General features: G+C 40.3%; 1 protein-coding gene across 1 annotated transcript in view; it reads left to right on the top strand.

The window, feature by feature from the left end:
• LOC103277777 (trichohyalin) overlaps nt 1-7,266 on the top strand; it is a 35,849-nt gene extending 28,583 nt beyond the window's left edge. Inside the window, exons 7-8 of the mRNA XM_062970963.1 lie at nt 659-847; nt 7,127-7,266. Of these exons, the coding sequence (XP_062827033.1) occupies nt 659-847; nt 7,127-7,181 (244 nt within the window). The 3' untranslated portion in view covers nt 7,182-7,266. The remainder of the gene's footprint in view (nt 1-658; nt 848-7,126) is intronic.
• The last annotated feature ends 7,073 nt before the right edge of the window (nt 7,267-14,339 follow it).

Below are 14,339 nucleotides of genomic sequence, written 5' to 3'. Positions count from 1 at the left end.
GTGGATACATATGATACATACAATTCTTTCTCTGAATGAAGAAAGATGGCCAGGCAGCTGACTCCCAACATTTGTTGCATGAGATTGTTGCCCTCATTCTTGATAATGCCGGAGCAAGTCACATTAGTATATGCCAAATCACGCAAAATATACTTGCCAATAATATGTATCTATGCATATAAGACATCCACAACATTCATAATCTACAAACCTAGATTAATCTCTGTAGGATTCCCTTGGATAGGAAGGTTGTTACTTTCCACAGCATAAGAGTTTTCTTGATGGGCTGCACTAAGGAGGGTGTTCCCCTAGTTTGCTTCAAGTCTAGATTACTTTAGACAACCCTCTGAATGCATGTATTCCTTGAGGTCCAAATATCACAATATGCACATTTATATAAAAAGGGTAGCTGTAGAAAAAAATTTAGAAGAGAAAAAGCTGGTGGTGATGGTGCAGAGAAAGAGTGTGGCAAAGGAGGCACATATCCACCCCCCCCCCCCCCAGTTGTATTTTCCATCTTCCCAATGGCTTTCTTCCTCTCTATAGAGTATCACTCATGTCAGAAATACAGTTATTGCCTTGGCAGGTCTCTCCAAGGTGGTAGCTTACTCAAAACTATTTTATTTGAGTATAGTTTTATGTTTTTCCCCTTTTGCAGAGAACCAAGCAGTGAACAGATAGAATCATTGTGGAAGACAGATATTACAGAACTGAGTATGCCCATCGGACCCAAAGAACCTGTGTCTTTATTGTGGTCTGAAACCTGTGGCTTTCCAGATATACCTAGACTTTTGGAATTAGACATTTCTTCCATTAGAACAAAACCCCTTGAAAATGTAAAGACTCGGTAAGTAGCTCTTCATTATTTGATTCATTATGACACTGAATCAGACATCAGAGCAATAGATGGCACCATTCATATAATTCTTTGTGTGTGTTTTTCTGGTATTAATTGCATAATTTTGATACAGAACAGAGACACACCTTTATTCCTCTTGTTTGATGCTTCTGTCATTATCTGAGTTGGACTTTTTCAGCTGAGTTTCTGTATGCCCCCATACAACAAAGCCAAAAGAAGATATGTTGAGCAAACTCTTCAAATAAATGAGGACGTAACAGAATATTATTTTAGCAGAGGTTGTACCATTGAAACACAAACATAATCGTGTCCAAGGCCAACAACTTTAGTATTGCCCCCCAAATATAGTAATTGAGATTTTGCTTTTTTTTTAAATAATGTCCATACTGTACTGCCTCATTTTGCTTGTTAGTAAACTTGGTCCCACTTCTGTTCTCCAACCAATCAGTCCAAACTAGCAATAAATAAGAGTGATGTAAGTCAGTACTATGATGCCTAAAGACTCTGAAAGCATCAGATCCCATCTGATCTTGGAAGCTATGCAGGTTTAGGCTTAGTACGTACTTGGAAGAGAGGCCACCGGGGAATATCATGTGCTTTTGACTATTCAGAAGAAGGGAATGACAAACCTCCTCTGAATAGATGTTTCTAAGAATATCCTGTGATGGGGACACCATAAGATAGAGGGGACTTGAAGACATATAATGACAAAGCAAACACCCCCTCTAGCTGGGTATCACATAGTGGCAGCCTTTTTAATGTCTCAGAAAGTTAGCATTGGTAAATAAGATGCTGCAGTTCAGACTATAGGCAGCTGAATTTTTTTCTAGTTCTGTCTTTCATTTTTGGGTTTCTGTTTACTAGGGAATATGGATGACTCCCTCTCACTCCATTCTCCACCCTCACACCAACGGGTTCTTGATGGGTTAGTGGAGTTGCTATTCTGGCAGGCATTGTTTTGAATCACAAGAGCTGTGACTCCTGCACACCTTTCTGATTGCCATGGATATCTTGATGAGTTTTTAAGGCCTTGGGGTATGATTCCCATGTGCCCCCCCCCCCCCCGCTCCATCTCCCAAGTTATCCATCATATCTTGTGTGCATGCTAAGAGAGGACAGTGTTGTGGCTCAGCCTTTGCCTTTGTGTGATTCTGATGTGCCTTTGCATGACTCTAATGAAGATTCTGGGTTATATGTGCTTAATGATGGGATTCAGGATGAATTCGAGGATGACTCTGATGCTGGGAATTATAGCAGTGTTCCAGCTGTGGGAAATGAAGAGCAGGGAGTTGTTCCCATGGGAATAAGTCATGATGCTGTTTCTAACGAGGAATTTCAGGTGCAGGGAGTAGAAAGGAAGGATAGCGCTTTGCCGCCTGATAATGAGCTCAGTGGCCTTGACTCTGGGGATCTTGATCAGGCTATGAGACTGGAATTTAGAGGGTTGCGGAGAAGCCTTCGCATAGCCAATAAATGAGAGTTTCCTGTGCCAAGTTTGCTTTCCTGTAACATCTTGTGGTTATATTCTGTTTGTTGGGACTTTTGGCTTCCATGAAAAGGATGTTTTTTATGCTCTATGTTTCTATGGTCTTTTTGCCTACAGCCTTGGTTTTGTACCTATCTTTTGGAACTGAACTCTTTCCCTTTCATGAACTATCTTTTGCCTATTCTAAATAAACTACAAAAGACTACTTCCTGTGTGTGGCTTGGTGTCTTTAGCAAGGTGAAGCTAACCTGAGGTGCGACAGACAGTCTGAATTACTTTCATTGGTTTGTTTATTCAGGCTGTTCATCCACACAGATTCAAGCTATCTCTCTTGTCCTTCAGAGAACTGTATCTCTGGGCTGATCACCTTTTGTGACTGTCCCCTTTGTAACTGTTTTTAGAAAGCTATGGGGTGGTGATTTACGTAAAACTAGATGAATGCCCTCATAATACTAGCATTTAGAACTTTCTAGTCACAAGTACATAGTTACTTCCAATGAATTCTGTTTTGCAAGACTAAATTGTAAGTACATTACATTGCAGTATCACTACTCTTTTTAGTGAGTTATTTTGGTTTCTGTAAGTATAGAGGTGCCGATGAGGAGCATCACATTGTTCAAGGGGTGGCTTTTTCTTATCTCTGCTGCGTCTGATTTTCAAAAAAACAAATAATTTAGGCTGCATCTGCACTGTAGAATTAATGTAGATTGACATCACTTCAACTTCCATGGCTCAATGCTATAAAATCTCAGGAGCTGTGGTTCAGTGAAATATCAGCACTCTTTGGCAGAGGAAGCTAAAGACCTTATAGAACATGAAATAATCAGGGCCAGCTAACACCTCCCAACAAAGGATTCCCCCAGGCAGGAATCAGCCAGGCTTTAAAGCTGCAAGGCTTTTAATGCCTTTAATCACTGCATGTAAACAAGACTTCCCTCGCTCACAAATTACATTAATTCTACATTGTACATGCATTCTTAATAAATGTTAACAACTGAAATGCAAAGATTTATTTTTCAAAAATTGCGAGAACAACATTAATTGCTTCAGGGTGGAGGTGTATTTTTCCAAAGTATTTTTTCTAAGCTCCACTTTTAACAGTTGCTTGACAACATTAATTCCAGCATTTGAAGGCCATGGAGACAAAAATAGCAAGGGCATACAAATGACAGTGAGAGTTCTTTTTGTCCAAATCCCAAAAAGGCTCTTCCATGATTCAAAGGAATTTTGTACCAGAGTCTTGAAAAATAGTATTTTACAACAAAATTTAGAAGCTAACATTCCCCAAGTGGAGAAATTAAGAGTCAATTAATTTACTGTGTTTTAATTTTTTTAACTCAATTATTTGGATATTAATTACAGTATCATTGCCCTGAAGTGTTTAATAAATGAATCAATAGAACATGAGGAATTTGTTTATGAAGTTGTCAATTTCCTAATTATCCACCATCCCAAAATCAGTGCCCTCTCATCATCCCCAGTTCTCAGTATCAGTGGTTCCCACATTTTGATAGTCCTGATAGCCTTATTAAAATATTAAAATTTGACATAAAGTCAGAGCTACGTAGCTACTAACTTTTTGAAGAATGGCCGGTAGATGTCACTGTTTTTCAGTAGAAAGTCAGTCTTGCTGCATTAGCAAACCTGAATCACAGAATGCATAGGAAAGAATGATCAGAGCCCTTTCAATCTTATACAGGCAGTCCCCGAGTTGCAAGCATCCAACTACAAACGACTCATAGTTAAGAATAGGACTGAGACAACAGGAAGTGGGAGTAATCTACCCCTAGGAAAGGAAATTCACTCCTGAAAAAGTTCTTATCATAGGAATAATAATATCAAGGTGTTTCGGGACTTTTGCACAAGCAATACAACCCAGAATATCAAGGTAGATAATCCACAATATTTACTTTGAACTGAATGATCTCAGTCCACACTGCCATATAATCCGGTTCAATGTGTATTTTATGCAGCTGTGTGGACGGGGCTTCAAATGAAGTTTTATCATAAGTTCTTGTTTCCACAACAAGCCCTATTTTTCAACATCCAGTTATCACAGGGAGAATAAGTACGGCAAAATCTTCTGAACAGAGGCACAGACAGCAAAACAAGTATTACAGGGGTGTTAACCCTTCTCTATGCTATCCAAAGTGTGTGTGTCTCTGTGTATTATTTCATGCTCATGGTGGTTAAATAATTTTCTGGTTTCTAGTTTAGCAACATGAAGGGGATGAATCATGAGGCAGTCAACTGCAATACTGTTAACCCAGCTTTCTTCCTCTTTTTATTTCATAGTTAATGATTCTTTCTTAACTACTGCTTGTCCAGATTCATCTGTTTAATGCTTAAAATATATTTTGCATTTTGGTGCACACACTCAAAAAACTTTTACATTTACAGTACATTCCCTATATCCCAAATTTTGCATGATAAGCAAAACCATGAATAATAGTGAACCATATTGATATGAAGGAATTCTGGGCAAGAGATGCCATAATATCATAGAAAATGCTTAGAGAGGACATTTTTTTCAGACTTAGACCCCATCAACACTGAGTTTCAAACTGAATTATATGTTCAGTGTAAACTCTTATAACACACTTCAATGTAGTCAAACGGCTTAATATGATATGGCACTGTAGATGGGGCCTTACATAACAAAACTGGATACTGGACCCGCAGATTCAGGGGTCATAGTGTATATGTCAAATTGGTTAAGATTATAATTTCCACATCTGGAATGTTTGGTCACAATATAGATATATCTGTGTCATATCCACAGCATGGTTAAACATTTTGCCAGCCTCCATCTGCCAGATGTCAAATGTAAATCAGGCCTATATTTTCTTCCCTACTTCTTTAGTATTTTTTTTTTATCTCTGCTTGTCTCAGCGGCAAATCCTATCAAATACCAGATGGACTTTGTTATCCTTTTTTTTGAATAAACAAACATAGGCCAGGCAATGGACTTTAAACCTTAACTTTTTTGTATTTTTGTGGATGATGGAAAAAGGGGAAGCAGGAAATGCTTAGTTAGCAAGAGAAAAACTTAAGGAGGAATAAAAACACTAGCACACACGATCAAATAGTGACCTGTGGACTAAGTGGGGAGGAAGTGAGGCGCCCCTTGCTTGGATTGCAAACTATTGCTGCCACATTCTGTGAGTTGTTTCAATGGGAAGAAACAACAGCAACACAAGTCTGCATTGCTACTTTGAAAATGTCCCTTCTGAATATTGAGGTGGAACAAAGTGCAACAACACTATAGAATGAATGACGGTTGACTTCACTTTAACTACCATGGCTTAGTGCTATAAAATTGGAATCCTTGGATCTGTAGTTTGGTGAAGCACCAAGACTCTTTAACAGAGAAAGCTAAAGATCTTGTAAAGCCACAGCTCCCATGATTCCATAGCACTGAGCCATGGCTTGTAAAGAGGTGTCAAACTGCATTAATTCTACTTGTATAGTGTAGATGCACCCTCAGTCTTTTACACCACTGCCATCATTCAAAGCTGTTATCCTATAAGACTTCCAATATGTTTTTATATAGAAATCATTTGATGTAGATTTCTTAGAATTCAATTTCCCTGCTTGTAAAATTGAAATCACCCTGAGTCCCTCTGGTTAGAGAGGGCAGGGTATAAATAAAGTGTTACTATTGTTCTTTGGAGGCTTTTAAACAGAGGCTGGATGGCCATCTGTCAGGGGTGCTTTGATTTTCCTGCTTCTTGGCAGGGGGTTAGACTGGATGGCCCATGAGGTCTCTTCCAACTCTATGATTCGATGATGATGATGATGATGATGTACTTTCAAATAATTTCTGACTTACAGTAACTCTAAAGTGAATTTATTACAAGGTTTGTTGAGAGGTGTTTCACCTTGCCTTCATAGGAGGCTGAGATTTGCCCAAGGCCACCCAATGGGTTTCCATGACTGACTGGAACCTTGAATCTCACAGCATTACACTAGCTCTGTGCCTGTAAACAAAACAAAACACAAAACCATCACATAAACAAAACAAATATATAAAAATACCAACATCCAATAAATATATTTATAACAAACTACAGTAGATTCTCACTTATCCAAGCCTTGCTTATCCAAGCTTCTGGATTATCCAAGCCATTTTTGTAGTCAATGTTTTCAATATATCATGGTATTTTGGTGCTAAATTCGTAAATAAAGCAATTACAACATAACATTACTGCGTATTGAACTACTTTTTCTGTCAAATTTGTTGTATAATATGATGTTTTGGTGCTTAATTTGTAAAATCATAACCTAACTTGATGTTTAATAGGCTTTTCCTTAATCCCTCCTTATTATCCAAGATATTTGTTTATCCAAGCTTCTGCCGGCCCGTTTAGCTTGGTTAAGTGAGACTCTACTGTAGCTGTGCCCGGCCACATGTTGCTGTGGCATCGTCCTAAGTGGGTTTTTGTTTGTAGAGGCAAGTATGAATGTTGTAATTAGTCACCTTGATTAGCACTGAATGGGCTTGCAGCTTCAAAGCATGGTTGTTTCCTCCCTGGGGGAATCCTTTGTTGGGAGGTGTTAGCTGACTCTGGTTGCTCCCTGTCTGGAGTACCCTTATTTTCAGAGTGTTGTTCTTTATTTACTGTCCAGATTGTAGACTTTTTAAAATGGTGGCTGCCAGGTTTGTTCATTTTGATGGTTTCCATGAATCCAATAATAATAATAATAATAATAATAATAATAATAATAATAATAATCACTCTTGTATAATACTTAAACTCTTTTTCTTTCTTCCCTTGCAGGATTCAGAATATTCCTCGATGGCAACTATCTGGATATAATTTTATGCATCTGTAAATTGGATAATAAATATGTAAATTAATTTAATAGGTTCATGTATATAATTGATTGGTAATATCATTTTAAATAAAGTTCAGATGTAGTTATGTGTTTCTCTGTGTCCTTATTAGATGTTTAAAACCTGTTACGGTTTAATTACCATAACGGCACCAAGGGCCCTTCCAGACAGGCCCTATATCCCAGAATCTGATCCCAGGTTTTCTGCTTTAAGATGGATTATATGAGTCCACCAGATAATCTGAGATAAACAGAAAATTTGGGATTAGTTTCTGGGATATAGGGTCTGTCTGGAAGGGCCCTAGGTTTCGTATGATCTTTAAAGCTGAGCAGAGCCAGCCCTAGTTAGTCTGTGGATGGGAGAGCAGAAACAAAGGGCAGATGCTGTAGGCCAGAGCTTTCCAAACATTTCATGTTGGTCTGACACACATTTTAGACATGCATAATTTTGTGACACACAGTAATTCAGTTTTACTAGCAAATTTGTGGTTTAAACAACTCCTTGTAAGAGATATGGACACATACAAAAAGAGTGATAGAGTTGTGTGTCATCTGATAGAGTTGGGTGTCATGTGTACAGATGACACTGAACTCCAAAACTCCGGATGACCTCACCCAAAGGTTTCATGTAGATGTTTAAAAGCATGGGACCCCATAGGTTAAAGGCCAGGGGTCTGAGCAGGAACCACCCAGCCAGACCATCTGGTGTTATTACATATTTCATAACAAAACGTGTAAGGATACAACTTATCCCATGAAAACCTTTCATTTACATTTGAAAACTACTGGTATATTATTTAATGCTTATTTCTTATAGACTCAGAGGTTTCTTTTTACATTCTCATGATACACCTATACATTGCAGCTGACACATTAACGTGTTGGGACACAGAGTTTGGAAAGCTCTGCTACATACTGTATTTCAGAGAAAGGGACTGACATAAACATCTCTGAGTATTCTCTGAGTAGACCGCTTTGGGTCCCCGTGGGGGAGAAGAGCGGTATATAAAATAAATAAATAAATAAATAAATAAATAAATAAATAAATAAATGGGGTTGTTGTATGTCTTTCGGGCTGTGTGGCCATGTTCCAGAAGTATTCTCTCCTGACATTTCGCCCACATCTATGGCAGGCATCCTCATAACCTCTGAGGATGCCTGCCATAGATGTGGGCGAAACGTCAGGAGAGAATACTTCTGGAACATGGCCACACAGCCCGAAAGATATACAACAACCCTGTGATCCCGGCCATGAAAGCCTTCGACAACACAAAATAAATAAATATTCCTGCTAAGAAACACCATGACATTCCCTCCCACTCCCCAAGTTGGATGAGGTCCTAACAGTTTGATATCATGGGCATGTTTCACTGCAGTATAGCAAACAGTGAGTAGGGCACCTTTGCTACAGTTTCTACATTTTCAGTCACACCCTGTATGAGTCAGTATCTCTCTTTAGAATTGCCAAAAGGAGGTGATAAAGGCTTTAAAGATTCTTGTCCACTCATACATTAACACACAATTATTTCACGCAGTTAACTGCCCCGAGATGTGGTGAGGGTCACTAGCTTTTGTTTATTAAGTTACAGTTAGGTTGTTTATATTGTCTAATGTGCTTTGTCTAGATGTACAATGTTCCCTCACTTATTTCGGGAGTTAGGTTCTAGGACCACCCGCAATAAGTGAAAATCCACGAAGTAGGGACGTTATATATTTATACATTATTTTAGTAGTTATACACTATTTTAAGTCTTTATCAACCAATCGTGTGTTGATAAATCACCTCCTTCTCTTGTTGCCGCTTGGGCTCCTTTTCTCTCCCTTTGGCTTCTCCTTCCTTAGGCTGTAAATTGTAATTTTTTATGATTTATAATATTCTTTTAGAGTTTATTGAAAAACCACGAAACAGCGAATCCGCAAAAAGCGAATCCGCAAAGTAGTGAGGGAACACTGTATACTGTTTTATATAGTTTTCTTTGGGCATTGAGTGGTTGCCATATGTTTGGGAACCGCCCTGTCCCTTCGGGGAGATAAATCAAGTGTATTATTATTATTATTATTATTATTATTATTATTATTATTATTATTATTATTATAGCTTTTATGGAGCCCCTCTGTGGCGCAGCGGATTAAACCGCTGAATTGCTGAACTTGCTGACCGAAAGGTCGGCAGTTCAAATCTGGGGAGTGGGGTGAGCTCTTGCTGTTAGCCCCAGCTTCTGCCAACCTAGCAGTTCAAAAACATGCAAATGTGAGTAGATGAATAGGTATCACTCCAGTAGGAAGGTAATGGCGCTCCATGCAGTCATGCTGGCCACATGACCTTGGAGGTGTCTACAGACGACACCAGCTCTTCAGCTTAGAAATGGAGATGAGCACCAACCCTCAGAGTTGGACACGACTAGACTTAATGTCAGGGGGAAAACCTTTACCTTTACCTATGGTCTCAGAAGGAGAATAGACAACTTAATAGAGATATAGGTCCATCTGTGATTACTTACCATGATGTTTATGTGGCTCCATGTTCTAGAGCAATATGCCACTTGGTACCTGGTGAACATCTTTCCTTGTTTTGAGCACAACTGGAGGCATTTGATTGAGTCACTGTGGGAAGATGAACCCCCGGTGTGATCCAGCTGAGGTCACCTCTAACATTTCTGCTTTATGGAGGCAAACTTTCCTGTAGATAAAAGTGGCATTGCTACATCTGAAGAAGAGAAAAAAAGAACTAGCTCCGGATGCAATATTATTGCTGGTTGCTACTTTGGAAGTACAGCCAGTCCTCAACATTCACTGGGGTAAGGGTTGCTAGGTAAAAGACCTGCCAAAAAGGGTTCCCTGGGAGGTTGGGGATTGGTTGCCATGAAACAATAAACTTCTTAAAATAGAACAACTTCTCTCTCTCTTTTTTTTAGGTGTTGTATTTTTAAAGGGATTTTTTTTTTGAGAAAATGCTCTTATGGTCAAGAAAGGGGACACGGAAAACCTTGTCACCGTGGCCACCAGCCCTTCTTTTCATTACTGGTGTGGAGCCCCCAATGACGTAGTGGATTAAAGCCTCGTGACTTGAAGGTTGGGTTGCTGATTTGAAAGCTGCAAGGTTCGAATCCCACCCGGGGAGAGCACGGATGAGCTCCCTCTATCAGCTCCAGCTCCATGAGGGGACATGAGAGAAGCCTCCCACAAGGATGATAAAACATTAAAACATCCGGGCATCCTCTGGGTAATGTCCTTGCAGACGGCCAATTCTCTCACACCAGAAGCGACTTGCAGTTTCTCAAGTCGCTCCTGACATGAAAAAAAAAATTACTGAGGTCTCTGGGTTGACAATGAGCAATGGGGAAAAGGCAAATTAGTCTGTTAGGGCCAATCTATACCGCCATAGGAAACTGCATTATTGTCACGCCCAGGGCAACGAGAGCACTAAGAACCGACACACGGAGGCCAAAAACTATCTAATATCTTTATTAAGGAAATATGTAAGAATAACAAAAACAAGTAGGAAATATAGTCCAATAAAAGACCTTTCAGGAAAGGTCAGAAATAGTCCAAAATTATATTGTCCAATATTTTATATTAGAGTCCAAAGTTGAAGATCCAAACCGAAACACACTCTATTTGCAAGCAATAGAGTGGGGAAACGCCCAAATTCTTCCCAAGGTTCAAAGTAAGTCCACAGCAAAGATAGAAACAAAGCTTGATACTAGATGCAAGGTCCAAGGCTGGAAACAAGGCAAGATATTTCTTGAATACTTGGCTAGACAAGGCAAGGCAAGGAACTGGAGTTGCGGACTTTGCGAAGTCCACACTTGGCTGGAACCACGAAATCACTCCCGAAGTAGATCTGTTGACTCCGCACGGAATCCTTCGTGTCCGGCACTTTTATCCCGGTTTCATTTCTCTGCAAAGCAGGTGTCCAGCTTCCTTTCCCAAGGGAAAGGAGAACGAAACACATCTCCTTCCAGATGCGTTCCTCCCTAGAATTTCCCAGGGGAACAGGGCTAATTAGCGTCTTGTTTAGCTGCTATTCTCAAGCTCCTCCGAACCTGCTCTTTCTCGCTCCTGCCCGCCGCATAGGACTGTTTCCTGGGAAAAGGAGGGGAGGCAGTGGGGAAGGCCTAGTCAAGGTCTTCCGTAATGGGCTCTCGGGTAAAAACATCAACAACAGGCATCTGGAAAGATTCCGGCTCTTGCTGAGCCGGCAAAAATCCCCTGTTTTCTTCCTCATCAGCTACAATGGCACTGGGATCAGGACTCCATGGCCCATGGGACATCACAATTATATGATCAGTGTAGACTCATATAATAACATTTAACTGCAGAATATGTGTCTACACATTGACCATATAATGCAATTTCAATCTGCGTTATATGGCAGCGTAGATGAGGCTGCCATCCTCCCAGGCATTGTTTGTTTTCATTGTATTGAAGTACAAGAAGTGATTAGAAAAGGTGTAGTCCACTGACTGATGATATGCCTATCAACAATTCACAAATGAAAACCAGGATACATATGGATGAGCGACATCAGAGTGTGGTCATGCTAACAGTTATTGAGGGAAAAACATAAAAGATTTGGGAAGGCTGCAGCAATTTGCTCTCTCCGGAGCCTACTGGGAAGGGCAACATACAAATCCCTTCCACCTTGCCCCTCCTCTACTGAGTTACCTGAATAAAATATTTTTGCACTTTGATATCAGTTTGCAGTAACAGGATAAAAGGGAAGGTGGAGGGGCGGGGGGGGGGGGGAGAGAAAGTTATTGGGACATTTCAAAAGCGGATGGAAAAGGAAGAATTAATTGGGATTGTTCCTGCCAAAACAGGACAATTGGAGTTTATGTGACAGGAATACAGTAGAGTCTCACTTATCCTACATAAACGGGCTGGCAAAACGTTGGAAAAGTGAATATGTTGGATAATAAGGAGAGATTAAGAAAAAGCCTATTAAACATCAAAATAGGTTATGATTTTACAAATTAAGCACCAAAACATCATGTTATACAACAAATTTGACAGAAAAAGTAGTTCATTACACATTAATGCTATGTAGTAATTACTGTATTTACGAATTTAGCACCAAAATATCATGATATATTGAAAACATTGACTACAAAAATGTGTTGGATAATCCAGAACGTTGGATAAGTGAATGTTGGATAAGTGAGACTCTACTGTACTTTCATAACTTCCTGCATGCATTTACTTAGAAATAACCCCTCTAGAGTTCATTGCGTCTGGGTAATCATAAAAACAAAAAACAAGCCTGGTATAGTGATTTGGGTGTTGAATGGTGACTCCAGAGAACATAGTTCAAATCCCGGCTCAGGCATGGCCACCCACTGGGTTAACCTGAGGAGGCTACACCCTCTCAACCTCAGGAAGGCAATAAAACCTCCTGAGTACATCTTGCCTTCATTTCCTGAGATTGGTTCACCATAGGGCTGCCATAAGTTGGAAATGACTTGAAGGCAAAAATAACAACAGCAAAATCATAACTACGTTATTTGAAAGCCTGGGCTTCACTGTCTGTGGCCATTCCCTTTCTCAACCCATTCCCTTTCTCTTCTGAATGTCACCAACGTGCCTTTACCTACGTGTCAGGACTCATTGCCTCTAGCAAGCCATGTCTGGGCTCCTCTTTCGCAAGAGCTTTGTTTCCCCACCTTCCAGGAAACTCCACCTCAGAGGCAGAACATCAGGAATGTGCTTCCTAAAGAGGCCAAAAGTTAAAGAGCTTTCTCCCAAGGCAGGGCTGACACAGCGAGTGACTAAGCCCTGTCGTAATGCCGGAGACCTTCAGCCAGAGGATCTCAACAGGAAGAAAGAGCTGCAAGCCCCATCGCCTTCCAGTCAAAGCTGCTTCCAGTCCCAAATGAGGACTGCCCAGTCTTTGTAATCTCCTCCTGCCCCATCACCACTTTGCTCTTTCTTATGTTTCTCATCACTGAGTCAGGGTTGTCTGATGGCTCTTCCTTCACTTCCGGCTGAGCAAAGCAAATTTTATGTTGCCCCTGTCACCTTCAGCATGATTTCCTATATGTTGAACAAGTCATTAAAGTTTTTTCTTTCTTCCTAGAATCTAGAACTTGTTGCCCACAAATGGACCTTTTCTAAACTCTGAGTTTTTCCCATGCTCATTTTAATTATTTTCTTTGCTGGCCACAGCTCTGCTACATTAAAAGAAAGTGTGGTCCCATTAGTTCCGCCTTCTTTCTTTTGCTCATATGTAAGGGATATCTCCCACCCAGGTCATTGTGAAAAATTAAAATGCTTTGAAGCCCAGACACTATTTTGTATTTCCCATAACTCCTGAGAGAAATATCTGAACTAGCTCTACTTAAACACAATTGTTGTTGTGTCACTTTGAGTGATTTCTCATTAATAACTCCAAAGCAATCACAGGATGTTCTTGGAAGAATATATTCGGAGGGGTCACCTTCATTTGCCTTCAGCTGAGGCTTAAAGAGTACAACATGCCAAGATTGCCAAAGTAGGTTTCTATGAGCAAGAGAGGATTCAAACCCTGGTCTCCAAGTGTTTCCGGCTGTATCTGCACTGTAAAATTAAAGCAGTTTACCGCCACTTTAACTCCCCTGGCTCAATGCTATGGTATAATGGGATTTGTAGTTTGGTGAGGCCCCAGCCATCCTTGACAGAGAAAAATAAAGATTTTTTAAAACTACAATTCCCTTGATTCCATAGAATTGAGCCATGGCAGTTAAAATGGCTTCAAACTCCATTCATTCCACAGTGTAGATGCACCCTTAGTGCAACATTCAAACCACTGAGACACTGGCTCTTTCTGGACCACAATTTGGGGGAAATAGTCAAAGCACAAAGATGGTGACAAGTCCCATTTTCAGGTTGTTGTTGAATAACGCATCCCCCACCCCAGAGATTTATAGTTCACCAAGGACACCTAAGCTCATCTCCATTTCTAAGCGGAAGAGCCAGAGTTGTCCGTAGATGCCTCCAAAGTCATGTGTCTGACATGACTGCCTGGAGTGCCGTTACCTTCCTGCCAGAGCAGTACCTATTGATCTACTCACATTTGCATGTTTTCAAGCTGTTAGTTTGGCAGAAGCTGGGACTAACAGCGGGAGCTCACCCATGGATTTGAACCATGGACCTTTCAGTGAGTAAGTTCAGCAGCTCAGC

This window comes from Anolis carolinensis, chromosome 2 (genome assembly GCF_035594765.1).
Source record: "Anolis carolinensis isolate JA03-04 chromosome 2, rAnoCar3.1.pri, whole genome shotgun sequence".
NCBI lineage: Eukaryota > Metazoa > Chordata > Lepidosauria > Squamata > Dactyloidae > Anolis > Anolis carolinensis.
Note: the sequence above shows the minus strand (reverse complement) of the source record. Positions and strands in the feature narration are given on the sequence as shown.